The 16461-nt window shown below is 41.9% G+C and overlaps 1 protein-coding gene and 1 pseudogene across 1 annotated transcript; both read right to left on the bottom strand.

Moving 5' to 3' along the window:
• Nucleotides 1–1024: 1024 nt before the first annotated feature.
• LOC119731609 (arylsulfatase J-like) lies at nucleotides 1025–6197 on the bottom strand. Its single transcript, XM_038204805.1, has 7 exons — nucleotides 5955–6197; nucleotides 5163–5519; nucleotides 4700–4886; nucleotides 3986–4182; nucleotides 3549–3756; nucleotides 2832–3084; nucleotides 1025–1625 (listed from the first exon to the last, which is right to left on the bottom strand). The coding sequence occupies exons 2-7, from the start codon at nucleotides 5463–5465 to the stop codon at nucleotides 1415–1417; spliced, it is 1359 nt and encodes a 452-aa protein (XP_038060733.1). The 5' UTR covers nucleotides 5466–5519; nucleotides 5955–6197; the 3' UTR covers nucleotides 1025–1414.
• Nucleotides 6198–8824: 2627 nt separating this feature from the next.
• LOC119732330 lies at nucleotides 8825–12910 on the bottom strand (annotated as a pseudogene).
• Between the last annotated feature and the right edge of the window lie 3551 nt (nucleotides 12911–16461).

The raw sequence follows: 16461 nt of genomic DNA, 5'->3' as shown, positions 1-16461 counted from the left end.
CCCACCCCCCCACCCCCCCCCCCCCCCTCCACATTTTAAAGCGGGGACATTGTTTGGTTCCCCCCCCCACTTTTTCTTCCCCGAATTAAAATTGTAGCCTACTATAATGATTCTATTGCTCAGAATACCGTGTAGCTGATTCAATTACCCCAAGCTCAAAAATGATGTTTCAAAGATGATCTTTTGCTCTAATTGGTTTAAGTGGTCAGAAATTGCTTCAGATCACACCACAAAAAAATTGCTTTTCTATAACTGCATGTCTTTTCAACTAACCCCCATTTACATTTAACTCCCCACATTTTCATCCCCAACACTACGCCCTACCCGATCTATGATCGGGTAAATCAGCTTGTACATGTATAAAGGCAGGCTATTATAACCCGTGAGGTTATATAGACAAAGTAAGACAGTATTAAGAGACGAAGTGGTACTTGGGATGATGTGGTTTATTCGGTTGGCTGTGACGCTCTCTGTCTGATTCCTAGATTCTACTGGGTTTTTATACAGTAAATGAACATTCCAATCTTATAGCTATCTTACAGGTTTCTTGCCTTATTAGGAATCGTTCACCACCTATTGAATATTAATAATACAGAATTGAAGGTGTTCGGTCAACTTGTATCTGGGGGCAGGGCTAGGCAAATTAATAGAACAATCGGATTTCCTTATAAGTCTGTGGGCTGAATCACTGTGGCCTTCCGGTGCAGCCCAGCATCCACCCACGCGGACCTTGTGGCTAAACTGGCCATTCCTTAGATGTGTCTCATTACCAGGAAAGTGGTCCTGTTCCTTGAAGGTCAACGTATACAACTTAAACAGTAAATATAAAACATGATATTTTATCATGGTGATACTATCCAGTGCGCATCAATCTCCTGCTAAGGTTCGAGTGGTAGCTGCGCGTATGACGATGCTTCTTTTAATAAAAGGAGATTTTCTGACACATTCGTAAACGGCACAAGATGTGCAATATCACGCCCATCAGCTATATCGAAGATGGTACCGTTAAAATTATTTCGTAAAATCTATCAACACTTTCTCAGTCACTTTTTGGAACCTTTGCCATGGATCTTGTGACCTTTGAGTGTGGATGTCAGGTTTTAAAACATGTACCTGCAACTTTCTCAGAAATCTTGGTAAGGTCTACGAATAGCGTGACAGCCTGTACAATACGTGTTAAGTTTTTCCAAACAGCAATGCAATAGGCCTGGTCGTGCTTGTGCTATTCGTTCTTAATACGAATATATAATACAGTTGCATAGTTGATTTGCATATACTTGCGCCAAAAAAGGGAAAAGAAAAAACCTTCGTCGCGATGTAAAACTCATCACGGGCCCTAAATACTCTGAATCCAACCTATCTATTAGAGATTTCCCTTAATCCACCAACGACAGCCAATGAAATCAGTGTAGGCCTAAGTCACACCTGGATTTCCAGTTAGGAGTTTCCAATCCCCAACACGTATAGCAGCCCTGATAGTGGTGTTGAACGCACCAGATGGGGTGAAAAAGTCATCGTCCTTAGTCTGGTTCCCTTCGAGTGACCAGTTAATGATTGACATGTATGTCTGGGTCAGAGGGTCGATATTGTGCAGGATTTCCGTTCTTGGAGAGGGTGATCCTAGACTACAAAAGGGAAGTAAAAAGAAATGTTAGAGTCATACGATAGTTTTCAAACAAAGCTGAAAGGTAGACACCTTTGCAAAATGAATATATATTTTACCGCTCCGAGAAACAACAATAAAAACAATAAAAGTAAAATTATTATAAAAAATAAACTGTCGAAATGTCAGCGATGGAGATATTCTTTTTAAAAAAGAGTGAAAATGTATCTCCATGTTTCTCGACTCCGTTAAAAGCCCTCCCTTCCAAAATGTTCATTAATACGTTTTGACTTGCACCCTCTTGTGGTATGATGCCAGTTCGTCATTCGGAAAAATTATTTCCATTCACGGATATGTAACTAATTGCAAACTAAATTCGGTCAGTTGGGAGCAGTGTTTAAAAACAAGTTACTCCTCGATATGGTTTGGTTTTAACCATCGCAAAGAAATAATGGTATTCCTCCATTCTTAAAAATGAGAGCATACCTGGCGCAACGATTTCACAGGATGTTTGATCCTATTGTAACTTACAATCAAGTAGCACATTTCATAATAATGGAGCAGTTTCGTTTTTGGAATGTTTGCTCAATTTTGCCCATTACTTTTAACGACTTTATTTATATTGTTTTTCGACTTATGATGTTTTACAAAATAACATTTAAAAAAATGTTTTGCCTTCCCGATCGAGTAACTTTCATTTAGTCTGAGAAATCAACGGGTCTGCTCAGATAGGACTTGAACTTCGAACTCTTCTTGCGTTCTAGTGCAGTCGATTCACACAAGTAAACCACAGAAACAACAATGCCAAGTCCATAACAGGTACCAATGACAATGATTGGTTATTTACAAGCTCTTAAATAATAGCCTTTCGGGGTTTTTCTGCTGCCAACCATCAAACTTGACGAGTGGCCTGAGAATCGATCAAATGAGGATCAGCTAAAGGTCCAATTGAAAATCAGTCAAAATCAACTGATTTTTAGTCAGGATAATTATTCACTGAAAATTCTACGTTGAAGAGGAATCTAGTCAGAATTTAGCTTCACTATCGATGTGTGTTTGTATCAGTGACCAATTTCCTTTTACCTTATAAGAACTAAAGAATCGGCATTTTGTCCATAATTGAAGTTCGCAAAAGATGATATCGAGTCAGCATTTCACCATGTAATATCATGAACGTGGTATAGATGTAAAGGACACGCCTTGTGGAACATTGGCATGGATAAATCACCTGATGGTATTCCAAACATTGAAACCGTCTAGTTGCAGACCCTCCAGACTGCCTCCGGCAAGCCCAGCTACAAGGGTTGGGAACCAGTCGCTGACGTGTATCAACTGCGTGTTGCTGGTACCCCGCATGGCGTCTGGTATGAGTGGGCTGTAGACGAAGCCTACACCGTGGATACCTCCTTCCCAGAGGGTGCCTTTCACGCCTCGCAGAGGCCAGTTGTACCCTCCTCCAAAAATAGGTTCGCCACCATTGTCTACCGATGGAATTTGGAGGGAAAACATTCAAAATAATAGGCCACTTCCGAATAACCTATCCTGTGCATCGACTTTTCTATTTTGACATAGGTCAATTTATAGTGAAAGAATATCGAAAGTGACTATAGGACACCCGTTACCAATATATTACTTTCAAATGGTGAAAATGGCACAAACCAGGAAAAAAGGAAAGTGCTTTAAAATAAAAAAACAAGTACTATTTCTCGAGAGTTGAAATCCGAATATACAAGTGTTAACTTGTACATTTTAAGAAAAACGAATGAGACATTATTCACAAATATCTCATGAGTTGAGGCCAAAGCTCACTGAAAGTTTTAGTTTGTGTAATTGTGTAAAACACGAACATTTGTCACTATGACAGCTTGCGAGGTCCATCCTGATCTTCACTTTGAGCATACATCATACATTGTGTCTGCTGCCATCAGGCGGCTGCCTAACAAACCTGTTGAGAAGATCAGCACTGTGTTTTCCCACAATCCCAGCTCCGTCATTTTCTGCGTGATGTTCCCGATAGCCTCGTCCATACAGGCCACCATGCCAGAGTATACTCGTCGGTCGTGATCCTGGACTTCTCGGTATGGCTTCAAATACTGGTCGGGTACCTCCAGGGGAATGTGTGGCGCTTGGAAAGGTAGGTACAGGAAGATTGGCTAAACGTTGTTGGTACACAAAAAGAGCACAAAGGTCAAACAAAAATATGTTAACGATTTTCAAGACACTTAATTACACTCCACAGAATTATAAAGCGTATTCACCAGACACGAGTTTTCAGAAAACTGATATTTAAAATGGAATGACTTTTCCTCTAAACCAGAGAACGACTTCCTTTTTAAAATCGAAATAGTTTTCTGTTTTCCTGTTAGGTTTGTTACACAGTACTTTGTTAGGCTGACTGTTTTCCAAAATGTGCTGGGCTCGCTCTGCTAAGAGGTGGGTTGAATATTGTCCAGTGTACTTGGGAGCAAGTTCCTCCTGATCCCTGAAATCGTACCCAGGTTCCAATTGACTGCAATTGAACCCTGGCATGTCGCACTTGTAAATGTGCGTGTAATAGTCTTCGCTCCCTCCGAGATAACCTGTAATAGATTGGAAATTGGACTGATTTTATGCAAGGATAAAATGAACAAACTGCATGCAGAAAGTTCCACTTGATGCTCCGACTTTACCAGCTATGGACCTGTTTCTCACACATGTATTGTTAGGGACCTGTGTGACCTACAACCATAATCGACACACTATGTCCGATGTACAGAAACCTGGACAAGATGAGACAACGGGTAAAACAGGTCATCCATAACAACAGCCCCTTTTTAAGAAAATAGCACAGCATGGGTCAATTTCTATTCACAAGTGTTTCATTTAGATCGAGATAAAGATGTAAAGGTCCACATGAAAAACAAACATTGAAAATGCATCGATTATAACACGTAGAACTATTCAAGTTTCCATTCTATCCCAGCCTTCAGTTTAACAGTCCCGTTTTGTCCCCGATACATGTATTAGGGCATTTGCATCTTTATACGACTGCACTTTCAGAGGAGCAAGCTCCGATGAATCGTACAGCGGGCCGTCTTACAGAAAATATTATCTCACCAAAGAAGGTATCAAAGCCACGCCTGGTGGGCCAGCAGTCTTTCTTGTAGAAGCCAAGATGCCATTTGCCGACTGCGTGCGTGGCGTAGCCGAGCTCCTTGAGTTTATTGGCGAGGGTCGGGTCTTCTAGAGGGAGGCAGTCTGGCTGGACTGCATGGAACGACCGATGCTCAAGACCGGTGTGAATCTGTAGTTTAAGCAAATTTTTCTAATTGCCCATCTGTTCGGCCTACAAGCATTGGCGTCAACAATACACTCCAGGTCATCTGGAAAAAGTCTGCCAATTACCAAGAAACGCAACCTGACATTGCTTCAATCATATCACATCTTCAAATGTACAAAGACTTGAACACTTTGCTCTTTTCTCAACTTCATAAAAGTACAAGCTGAATTTGTTTGAATTGGGGATACTATCATCTTTCTAATGTAAGACCATGCATTCTCGTCACGTGCCCTGTTTTACCTGGTATCGACCGCTCATCAGTTGACTTCTCGTCGGGGTGCAAATCGGCTGGACATAGTAATTCTCCAGCTTCACGCCCTCAGCGGCAAGTTTGTCCAGCCACGGAGTCTTAATTGCGGAACCATGGTAACCGACGTCATGGAAACCGAAGTCATCAGCCAGGATGAAGATGATGTTCGGTAGAGTTGCCGATGTATTGCTGCAGTCACCCGCAGGCGCGAGAGCCAGGCCGTACACCGATGCCAGAAGCCACAGTTTTCCGAGGTCTAACCAGCGTTTCAAAAATCGGCACCTGCTTCCCATTTTTTCTAAGGGACCCCTTCAAAATATACAAACCTTGCTCTGTAGCACCTTGACCTGTGCAAAGAACACTGACTTTAATACAAACGGCTCGACTATGTTCCCCGATTCAAAATTGAAACACGGTATCTTGACATGATTTCAGGTAAGTTCTAAGGCTTTATTTCCGGCAATTATTTACACACAAATTCGTTATTCAGGAACATGGGAACCACAACAATATGTCCTTGTACTATTGCAAAGAACCTAACTCCGCTGAAACCGGTTTGACTGAAACGCGACAGTCACTGCATTCAAGAATTGTCCTTCACTGACAATATACCGTTCTCTGCCAACAACGGATGGGCAAACTATGCAAGGCCAGCATTGTAAAAATAGTGCTGTAGTGCTGTAATCCTCCAACCAGCTCCTTAACCTTGTCTGGTCTGGCTTCAGATAGGTCATGATACTCATTGGGGTCCTCCTGGATATTGAACAGCCAAACGTGTTTACCTTTCTGTTCAATTGGTTGGATGGGGACGATCCCTGAATCAGGAAGTGGTATCCATCTGCTCGGTCCTGTGTAATGTAAAACACGATTTAGAGGAAACACGCCCCCGAGACGATGTTTGCTCCTGAAAGGATCCGAGACCGCGGGCTCCCGCGGCGCCAAAATCGCTCCACGTCTGTGAAAAAATGCGGCCGGGGTGTCTTCGGCCGGGTCGGACACTTCGGGTCGTCCTGATTTTCCGGTACGGACCGGCGATCCGTTTCGTCGATTTTTCGTGACTGCGTTTTGCGCAGGAATTTGCTGTCGTGTGCGCTTTCACGTTGACTGCCTCGTCGCCCCCTGTGCTGGCTTTTCTGCGTGTATAGACTGTGCGAGGTCAGCGAGGTCAACGTAGGGGTTTCGTTTACGTGTTCTACTCGGCCGTTCTGCTAAAGCGTTCACCAACGGTAGTATGGGGTGACCTTTGCAAAATATTTTTTCTCCATGGTGTGTGGCCACCAAGTGTCCCTATTCTTTCCTGTACTTTGCTTACCGCCCCTGCGCCGAGTGCAACGAATACTCAGAAGGACTACACATTAGTATGCCTTGCGCGGTCTGACCAATCGAAAGTCTACACCGCGTGGTACTTCCCTGCTATGCGTAAAACCGTCGATGGCAACGCGTACTGCAGCCTGCTCCACACCCTGGAAACGAGGTTGAGTCTACGGTGCTCGCTATTTGAAGCACAAGCATGTGACGTCGTGTGATAGAGTGCTGTTGCTTCCATAATGTGTTTACAGCTCCATGCTTCCACCACCAAGGCTGAGCGTTGTGAGTTCGCTGCCCGTCACGTATAATTCAGTGTCGCGTTATAATTTCGGGGGCCTGTTTGGGATCAACGAAGGAGCGATGCATTGCTTCAAATATCGCGATCTTAAACGCAGTCACAGAAAAATCGACAAAACGGATCGCCGGTCCGTACGGAAAAATTAGAACGACCCAAAGTGCCCGACCCGGCGGAAGACACCCTCCACATTTTCCCACGGACGTGGAGCGATTTTGGCGCCGCGGGAGACCGCGGTCTCGGATCCTCTCAGGAGCAAACATTTCTCGGAGGCCGAGTAAAACTTGCTCTTATATAGATGGTTGAACCAACTTGAATAAAAGTTGAATCGACTTTTTCCTCGCAGACGGTAAGAAGTTCAAGTTTACGTTTATTGAAGAGTCCAATCTTGAAACTTAATTATGACCTTCCTCCATCATTCAGACCGTTTGTAATTTTATGGTAACACTGAACATTTTCATTGCGAATGACAGCTTCACGTTTGATTGCATTATGATTTATTGTCAAAACTATACAATCAGCCTTCGCCTGTGTACTACGGTAACCTTTTCACTAACGCGACTGCCTCACAAAATGCCAATTTGACAGACCAACGGGAACATTTACAGACAGTTGCCGTGGTACAAAATTATCATGTGCGTAAATCGACGGGGGACAGGGGGAACCCCCCCCCCCACCCCCCACCCCCCCCCCTCCACATTTTAAAGCGGGGACATTGTTTGGTTCCCCCCCCCCACTTTTTCTTCCCCGAATTAAAATTGTAGCCTACTATAATGATTCTATTGCTCAGAATACCGTGTAGCTGATTCAATTACCCCAAGCTCAAAAATGATGTTTCAAAGATGATCTTTTGCTCTAATTGGTTTAAGTGGTCAGAAATTGCTTCAGATCACACCACAAAAAAATTGCTTTTCTATAACTGCATGTCTTTTCAACTAACCCCCATTTACATTTAACTCCCCACATTTTCATCCCCAACACTACGCCCTACCCGATCTATGATCGGGTAAATCAGCTTGTACATGTATAAAGGCAGGCTATTATAACCCGTGAGGTTATATAGACAAAGTAAGACAGTATTAAGAGACGAAGTGGTACTTGGGATGATGTGGTTTATTCGGTTGGCTGTGACGCTCTCTGTCTGATTCCTAGATTCTACTGGGTTTTTATACAGTAAATGAACATTCCAATCTTATAGCTATCTTACAGGTTTCTTGCCTTATTAGGAATCGTTCACCACCTATTGAATATTAATAATACAGAATTGAAGGTGTTCGGTCAACTTGTATCTGGGGGCAGGGCTAGGCAAATTAATAGAACAATCGGATTTCCTTATAAGTCTGTGGGCTGAATCACTGTGGCCTTCCGGTGCAGCCCAGCATCCACCCACGCGGACCTTGTGGCTAAACTGGCCATTCCTTAGATGTGTCTCATTACCAGGAAAGTGGTCCTGTTCCTTGAAGGTCAACGTATACAACTTAAACAGTAAATATAAAACATGATATTTTATCATGGTGATACTATCCAGTGCGCATCAATCTCCTGCTAAGGTTCGAGTGGTAGCTGCGCGTATGACGATGCTTCTTTTAATAAAAGGAGATTTTCTGACACATTCGTAAACGGCACAAGATGTGCAATATCACGCCCATCAGCTATATCGAAGATGGTACCGTTAAAATTATTTCGTAAAATCTATCAACACTTTCTCAGTCACTTTTTGGAACCTTTGCCATGGATCTTGTGACCTTTGAGTGTGGATGTCAGGTTTTAAAACATGTACCTGCAACTTTCTCAGAAATCTTGGTAAGGTCTACGAATAGCGTGACAGCCTGTACAATACGTGTTAAGTTTTTCCACACAGCAATGCAATAGGCCTGGTCGTGCTTGTGCTATTCGTTCTTAATACGAATATATAATACAGTTGCATAGTTGATTTGCATATACTTGCGCCAAAAAAGGGAAAAGAAAAAAACCTTCGTCGCGATGTAAAACTCATCACGGGCCCTAAATACTCTGAATCCAAGCTATCTATTAGAGATTTCCCCTTAATCCACCAACGACAGCCAATGAAATCAGTGCAGGCCTAAGTCACACCTGGATTTCCAGTTAGGAGTTTCCAATCCCCAACACGTATAGCAGCCCTGATAGTGGTGTTGAACGCACCAGATGGGGTGAAAAAGTCATCGTCCTTAGTCTGGTTCCCTTCGAGTGACCAGTTAATGATTGACATGTATGTCTGGGTCAGAGGGTCGATATTGTGCAGGATTTCCGTTCTTGGAGAGGGTGATCCTAGACTACAAAAGGGAAGTAAAAAGAAATGTTAGAGTCATACGATAGTTTTCAAACAAAGCTGAAAGGTAGACACCTTTGCAAAATGAATATATATTTTACCGCTCCGAGAAACAACAATAAAAACAATAAAAGTAAAATTATTATAAAAAATAAACTGTCGAAATGTCAGCGATGGAGATATTCTTTTTAAAAAAGAGTGAAAATGTATCTCCATGTTTCTCGACTCCGTTAAAAGCCCTCCCTTCCAAAATGTTCATTAATACGTTTTGACTTGCACCCTCTTGTGGTATGATGCCAGTTCGTCATTCGGAAAAATTATTTCCATTCACGGATATGTAACTAATTGCAAACTAAATTCGGTCAGTTGGGAGCAGTGTTTAAAAACAAGTTACTCCTCGATATGGTTTGGTTTTAACCATCGCAAAGAAATAATGGTATTCCTCCATTCTTAAAAATGAGAGCATACCAGGCGCAACGATTTCACAGGATGTTTGATCCTATTGTAACTTACAATCAAGTAGCACATTTCATAATAATGGAGCAGTTTCGTTTTTGGAATGTTTGCTCAATTTTGCCCATTACTTTTAACGACTTTATTTATATTGTTTTTCGACTTATGATGTTTTACAAAATAACATTTAAAAAAATGTTTTGCCTTCCCGATCGAGTAACTTTCATTTAGTCTGAGAAATCAACGGGTCTGCTCAGATAGGACTTGAACTTCGAACTCTTCTTGCGTTCTAGTGCAGTCGATTCACACAAGTAAACCACCGAAACAACAATGCCAAGTCGATAACAGGTACCAATGACAATGATTGGTTATTTACAAGCTCTTAAATAATAGCCTTTCGGGGTTTTTTTACTGCCAACCATCAAACTTGACGAGTGGCCTGAGAATCGATCCAATGAGGATCAGCTAAAGGTCCAATTGAAAATCAGTCTAAATCAATTGATTTCTAGTCAGGGTAATTATTTACTGAAAATTCTACGGTGAAGAGGAATCTAGTCAGAATTTAGCTTCAACGATCGATGTGTGAGTGTTTGTATCAGTGACCAATTTCCTTTTACCTTATAAGAACTAATTAAAGAATCGGCGTTTTGTCCATAATTTAAGTTTGCAAAAGATGATATCGAATCAGCATTTCACCATGTAATATCACGTACGTGGTATAGATGTAAAGGACACGCCTTGTGGTACATTGGCATGGATAAATCACCTGATGGTATTCCAAACATTGAAACCGTCTAGTTGCAGACCCTCCAGACTGCCTCCGGCAAGCCCAGCTACAAGGGTTGGGAACCAGTCGCTGACGTGTATCAACTGCGTGTTGCTGGTACCCCGCATGGCGTCTGGTATGAGTGGGCTGTAGACGAAGCCTACACCGTGGATACCTCCTTCCTAGAGGGTGCCTTTCACGCCTCGCAGAGGCCAGTTGTACCCTCCTCCAAAAATAGGTTCGCCACCATTGTTTACCGATGGAATTTGGAGGGAAAACATTCAAAATAATAGGCCACTTCCGAATAACCTATCCTGTGCATCGACTTTTCTATTTTGACATAGGTCAATTTATAGTGAAAGAATATCGAAAGTGAATATAGGACACCCGTTACCAATATATTACTTTCAAATGGTGAAAATGGCACAAACCAGGAAAAAAGGAAAGTGCTTTAAAATAAAAAAAACAAGTACTATTTCTCGAGAGTTGAAATCCGAATATACAAGTGTTAACTTGTACATTTTAAGAAAAACGAATGAGACATTATTCACAAATATCTCATGAGTTGAGGCCAAAGCTCACTGAAAGTTTTAGTTTGTGTAATTGTGTAAAACACGAACATTTGTCGCTATGACAGCTTGCAAGGTCCATCCTGATCTTCACTTTGAGCATACATCATACATTGTGTCTGCTGCCATCAGGCGGCTGCCTAACAAACCTGTTGAGAAGATCAGCACTATGTTTTCCCACAATCCCAGCTCCGTCATTTTCTGCGTGATGTTCCCGATAGCCTCGTCCATACAGGCCACCATGCCAGAGTATACTCGTCGGTCGTGATCCTTGACTTCTCGGTATGGCTTCAAATACTGGTCGGGTACGTCCAGGGGAATGTGTGGCGCTTGGAAAGGTAGGTACAGGAAGATTGGCTAAACGTTGTTGGTACACAAAAAGAGCACGAAAAGGTCAAACAAAAATATGTTAACAATTTTCAAGACACTTAATTACACTCCACAGAATTATAAAGCGTATTCACCAGACACGAGTTTTCAGAAAACTGATATTTAAAATGAAATGACTTTTCCTCTAAACCAGAGAACGACTTCCTTTTTAAAATCGTAATAGTTTTCTGTTTTCCTGTTAGGTTTGTTACACATTACTTTGTTAGGCTGACTGTTTTCCAAAATGTGCTGGGCTCGCTCTGCTAAGAGGTGGGTTGAATATTGTCCGGCGTACTTGGGAGCAAGTTCCTCCTGATCCCTGAAATCGTACCCAGGTTCCAATTGACTGCAATTGAACCCTGGCATGTCGCACTTGTAAATGTGCGTGTAATAGTCTTCGCTCCCTCCGAGATAACCTGTTATAGATTGGAAATTGGACTGATTTTATGCAAGGATAAAATGAACAAACTGCATGCAGAAAGTTCCACTTGATGCTCCGACTTTATCAGCTATGGACCTGTTTCTCACACATGTATTGTTAGGGACCTGTGTGACGTACAACCATAATCGACACACTATGTCCGATGTACAGAAACCTGGACAAGATGAGACAACGGGTAAAACAGGTCATCCATAACAACAGCCCCTTTTTAAGAAAATAGCACAGTATGGGTCAATTTCTATTCACAAGTGTTTCATTTAGATCGAGATAAAGATGTAAAGGTCCACATGAAAAACAAACATTGAAAATGCATCGATTATAACACGTAGAACTATTCAAGTTTCCATTCTATCCCAGCCTTCAGTTTAACAGTCCCGTTTTGTCCCCGATACATGTATTAGGGCATTTGCATCTTTATACGACTGCACTTTCAGAGGAGCAAGCTCCGATGAATCGTACAGCGTGCCGTCTTACAGAAAATATTATCTCCCCAAAGAAGGTATCAAAGCCACGCCTGGTGGGCCAGCAGTCTTTCTTGTAGAAGCCAAGATGCCATTTGCCGACTGCGTGCGTGGCGTAGCCGAGCTCCTTGAGTTTATTGGCGAGGGTCGGGTTTTCTAGAGGGAGGCAGTCTGGCTGGACTGCATGGAACGACCGATGCTCAAGACCGGTGTGAATCTGTAGTTTAAGCAAATCTTTCTAATTGCCCATCTGTTCGGCCTACAAGCATTGGCGTCAACAATACACTCCAGGTCATCTGGAAAAAGTCTGCCAATTACCAAGAAACGCAACCTGACATTGCTTCAATCATATCACATCTTCAAATGTACAAAGACTTGAACACTTTGCTCTTTTCTCAACTTCATAAAAGTACATGCTGAATTTGTTTGAATTGGGGATACTATCGTAATTCTAATGTAAGACTATGCATTCTCGTCACGTGCCCTGTTTTACCTGGTATCGACCGCTGATGAGTTGACTTCTCGTCGGGGTGCAAATCTGCTGGACATAGTAGTTCTCCAGCTACACGCCCTCAGCGGCGAGTTTGTCCAGCCAAGGAGTCTTAATTGCGGAACCATGGTAACCGATGTCACGGGAAACCGAAGTCATCGGCTAGGATGAACATTATATTCGGAGGATCGCTCTTCCCACCATGAGACGAAGAGGACAGTGCCAATAACATCAAAAACCACGCCCTCAAGCGACAGAGGAACGAGGGGCGAAACATGTACATCAAAACAGCCATCTCGATCGGCAAACTGTTTTACATGGATACAATAAGGCACGTGAACTTCAAGTGTTTCAGCTGAAGTACAATGCGAGATGCACGGTTGTTAGTGTGATCATCCCCTGGTCTGCTCTGTCAAATAATCATACATTCTCACATAGCAAATCCACGAAAGATTGACCAACGGCACTTCACCACCTTAAGCTACATGTCTGAATTTTTTCATTTTTCAAAGTATGCATGACATGCCGTTTTGGGAGCTGCTTTCTTGAGTTTTGTTTCCAAAATATGAAATGGCGGCCGAAGGTTGAATGAAAGAACAAATACTGAGGCCAGATAATAATGATTGGTAGTAATAGAAAAATGGAAATTAAAAATACAAATGTTCAAATCTATAAAATCACAACTTTATTGCTGCGTTCATCGTAACGGTTCACCATGACGGTTCACCATGCCATTTTGGCCAACAACTGTACAAAATACAGTTCATGTTTAACTTGGAAGGCTCATTAGGATACACAAACAACATACAATCCTTGTCAATTTGTTTGTATTCACTCATTCCGTTAATTAGCCGAAAAATCCATCGGTGATCCAACCAAACCAAAATATAAAGGAATTGAGTGACTCTGCTTCTTATATAATTTACAGCGGTGAACCGTGGTTACACTATGGTTTGGATGAATTTTTCGTCCAAATGAGGGTTAAAAAACTAATTGAAGAAGATGACATGTTGTTTGTGTTTCCTAATACGGCTTTCACGTCGAGCACAATCTGTATTTTGTAAAAAATATTGGCCAAATGACATGGTGCACCGTACCGTCATGGTGAATCGTGTGCATTGACCACGTTACCAGCAGCGCGCTCGTGTGTGTATTTTTATTTGAGCGCGTTCTACGCGCAATATTTCAATCCAATATCAAGGCTGTTGTACATTCAGACAGTCCCGGCCAAAATGGTTGGGACACTTGGAAATACCCTTAGCCTCCAACGGTCACCAACTCCCCCGCTCCCCCGGTCAATGTTGTTCTCTTCAGCGGATGGAGCACACACCGCACAATGAGAGACAACACTGAACGGGGGCTGCGGGGTTGGGGGCCCAGCGAGATTTGGCCAGGATTGTAGATCTGTACCAAGAATTCAGTTCAGAATCCCACATCAACTGATTCTTCCGGAGACGACAACAAATAACGTGATCCCGTTTAAAAAAGCTGGTCTGAGCTGACTTGCCTTGCTCGACAATGCAGGAAGCCCTACAGCATTCACAACTGACCTCGATTATACAATTGAAAGCTCCAGTTGAACTTGACAATAAATGACGAATGACGTTGGTGCAACAGTAACATGTAGCACTATAGCTTTAATCACACAATCACTGTATATTACAGTCACGCAATCACCTAGCTTCAATCTACATAAAACAAAACAAATGATAACCAATATAAAGCAACGTTGATAAATTAAAATACATCGAGTGTCAACTCCATTGTAAATACTAGTACACGTACATCATGTGCGAGTCCCGAATGTACATCCAAAGTACTCCATGTGTATTACATTGTTTGGGTTCCATATAATGTTGTGTATTAAAGCCTATGCACATGTCACTTTTACACAAAATTTCCCCAATAAATGAACACAAAAATAAAGAAATTATCCCACAAAATAACTAAATGAGCTTGTTCTTTAAACGTCTTTACACTCTTACATGTATGAACATCAATTTCTCCCGTTTTAAAGACCGTATCGTCATGCCACTTTCGGAGTTTGTTTCCCTTATAATGATCCAAATAATAATGTACTAAAAATAGTTTCGAATGACTTTTTGCTCAGCACGTACCTTTCGTGTGCGGCGGGCTTTAGGCTGTTTTGGCCGAAGCTTATTCAGATTATGATAAAAAAACAAGAACTCAAGAAGATTCCACTGGCAAATTATAAGTTAAGGCCCATAGAGCTAGGAATGTGTGACCAGTCATGTCAGTCGCCGACCAATGGAGATTCGAAAAGCGGTTAAAGTTGTGAGAAAAGATCGGCTTGGCACATGGTGGCGCTGTTAACTGCGGACGGGTGGAAGCACATACCACAGAGACACCAGCTAATCATTTTATTGCGAAATAAGTGACATATTTATTATGTATTGTAGCAACATATTTGCCAGTAACGACAAACATTTTTCTAGGAATTGTAAAAGATTTAATTTGAGCTAAAATATTATTTAAATTCAGTTTACGTAAAATGAAGTTCAAGAATCTAGACGCGACGGACTATACATCATCCTATAGGACTGGACTTTTCTATAGGACTGCATACCCTTATTACTTACCTATATCTTACTTTAGTCACATTGGAATGACTGGACTGCGCCAAAACCTTTTCCCCGATAAAGAAAAATAAATATTTTCTTTTCATTTGTATACGATATGTACGACATGGGACACCCCTCCCCCAATCTCCTTATGCCCTGTAACGCATCCTAGACTGTTGTTACCTAACACATCCCCTTAGATATCTCAAACGAATTCCTGAGATTCTGACAACACAATGAACAACACAAAAGAGGGGGGGTTCCTCCTGTCCCATATCGTGCAACATTGATATTATGTATACTTGAAATACACCTTGACCATGATCGCTAATCCACATGACCAAAAAGTCCCAAAAATTATGCTTATAACAGTTCCAAGCTACCGACCCTAGTTTGAAACGGCCTATTATGTGAGCAAAGATGTTGCATCGTCCTTGTGCGTCTGGCACTTGTGCGTCTGGTGTACAACTTACTTTGTAAGTGATGGAAAGCCCAGAAATCGAAGCATACTCGACTTGAGCAGACCATCATCAGAACAGCTTTTTTAATCAAATGTTTTGGTAAAATATAGCCATAGTGATGAAAGGAGTCAAAGACAGCCATAGGTCACCTCAGGTGCACAGCGAGAATACAATTTTGATGTTTCATATACGCAAAATTTTGCCCTAAAGATGAATTTTATAGAGAAATACTATAGGTGCATTTGGCGGTAATAAATGGACGGCGCTCACAGAGATGAAACTGACCGTGTTTTCGCTTTAAAAAAATGTCAACAGGAACTTTTCGTCTGACTTTCACATGGTTGTTCGTTAATGCATGGACCTGTAAATTGTGGCGTAAAGTCCATGGTCCTATTGAATGCTCCTTTATTTTTTTTAATTAGGTAAATTGTGATAAATGGTAGGTCGACCGTGTGAAACTTGACCCTCTGCTCATATCCGCAACGCAATCACGGTCCCCGGTTAATATAAATTTCCTGGGCAAATAAACCAGCCATCAAACGCAGCCAGTCTGTTTGCACGAACAAAATTTATTAACGCAATCCTGGCTTTTGTTTAGCCGTGCAGTACTGAACTTGCACATAGATAGACTGTCCGACAGTCACGATTGTCGTGCACAGCCACTAGACACCTAATACACGTATGCATTGTTAAAGTTAATCTTTAGTTGTAAATGTGGATCTGTTCAGGACCGGGGGCACATGTTCCTAAAATTTGGCAGAAACGTTGCTTCGTCTATAATTTACAATATGACGTCATTTTTG

This window comes from Patiria miniata, unplaced genomic scaffold (assembly GCF_015706575.1).
Source record: "Patiria miniata isolate m_02_andy unplaced genomic scaffold, ASM1570657v1 HiC_scaffold_24, whole genome shotgun sequence".
In the NCBI taxonomy this organism is placed as follows: Eukaryota; Metazoa; Echinodermata; class Asteroidea; order Valvatida; family Asterinidae; genus Patiria; species Patiria miniata.
This window is presented reverse-complemented; position numbering and strand designations above follow the sequence as displayed.

What these genes read in the sequence shown, in the direction of transcription:
- LOC119731609 (XM_038204805.1), bottom strand. Translation starts at nt 5,465, where the DNA reads ATGGGAAGCAGGTGCCGATTTTTGAAACGCTGGTTAGACCTCGGAAAA. An exon ending in TGATGAGCGGTCGATACCAG is followed by an intron (nt 4,887 to 5,162) that starts GTAAAACAGGGC and finishes CTTAAACTACAG; the next exon opens with ATTCACACCGGTCTTGAGCA. An exon ending in AGTGCTGATCTTCTCAACAG is followed by an intron (nt 3,085 to 3,548) that starts GTTTGTTAGGCA and finishes TTCCATCGGTAG; the next exon opens with ACAATGGTGGCGAACCTATT.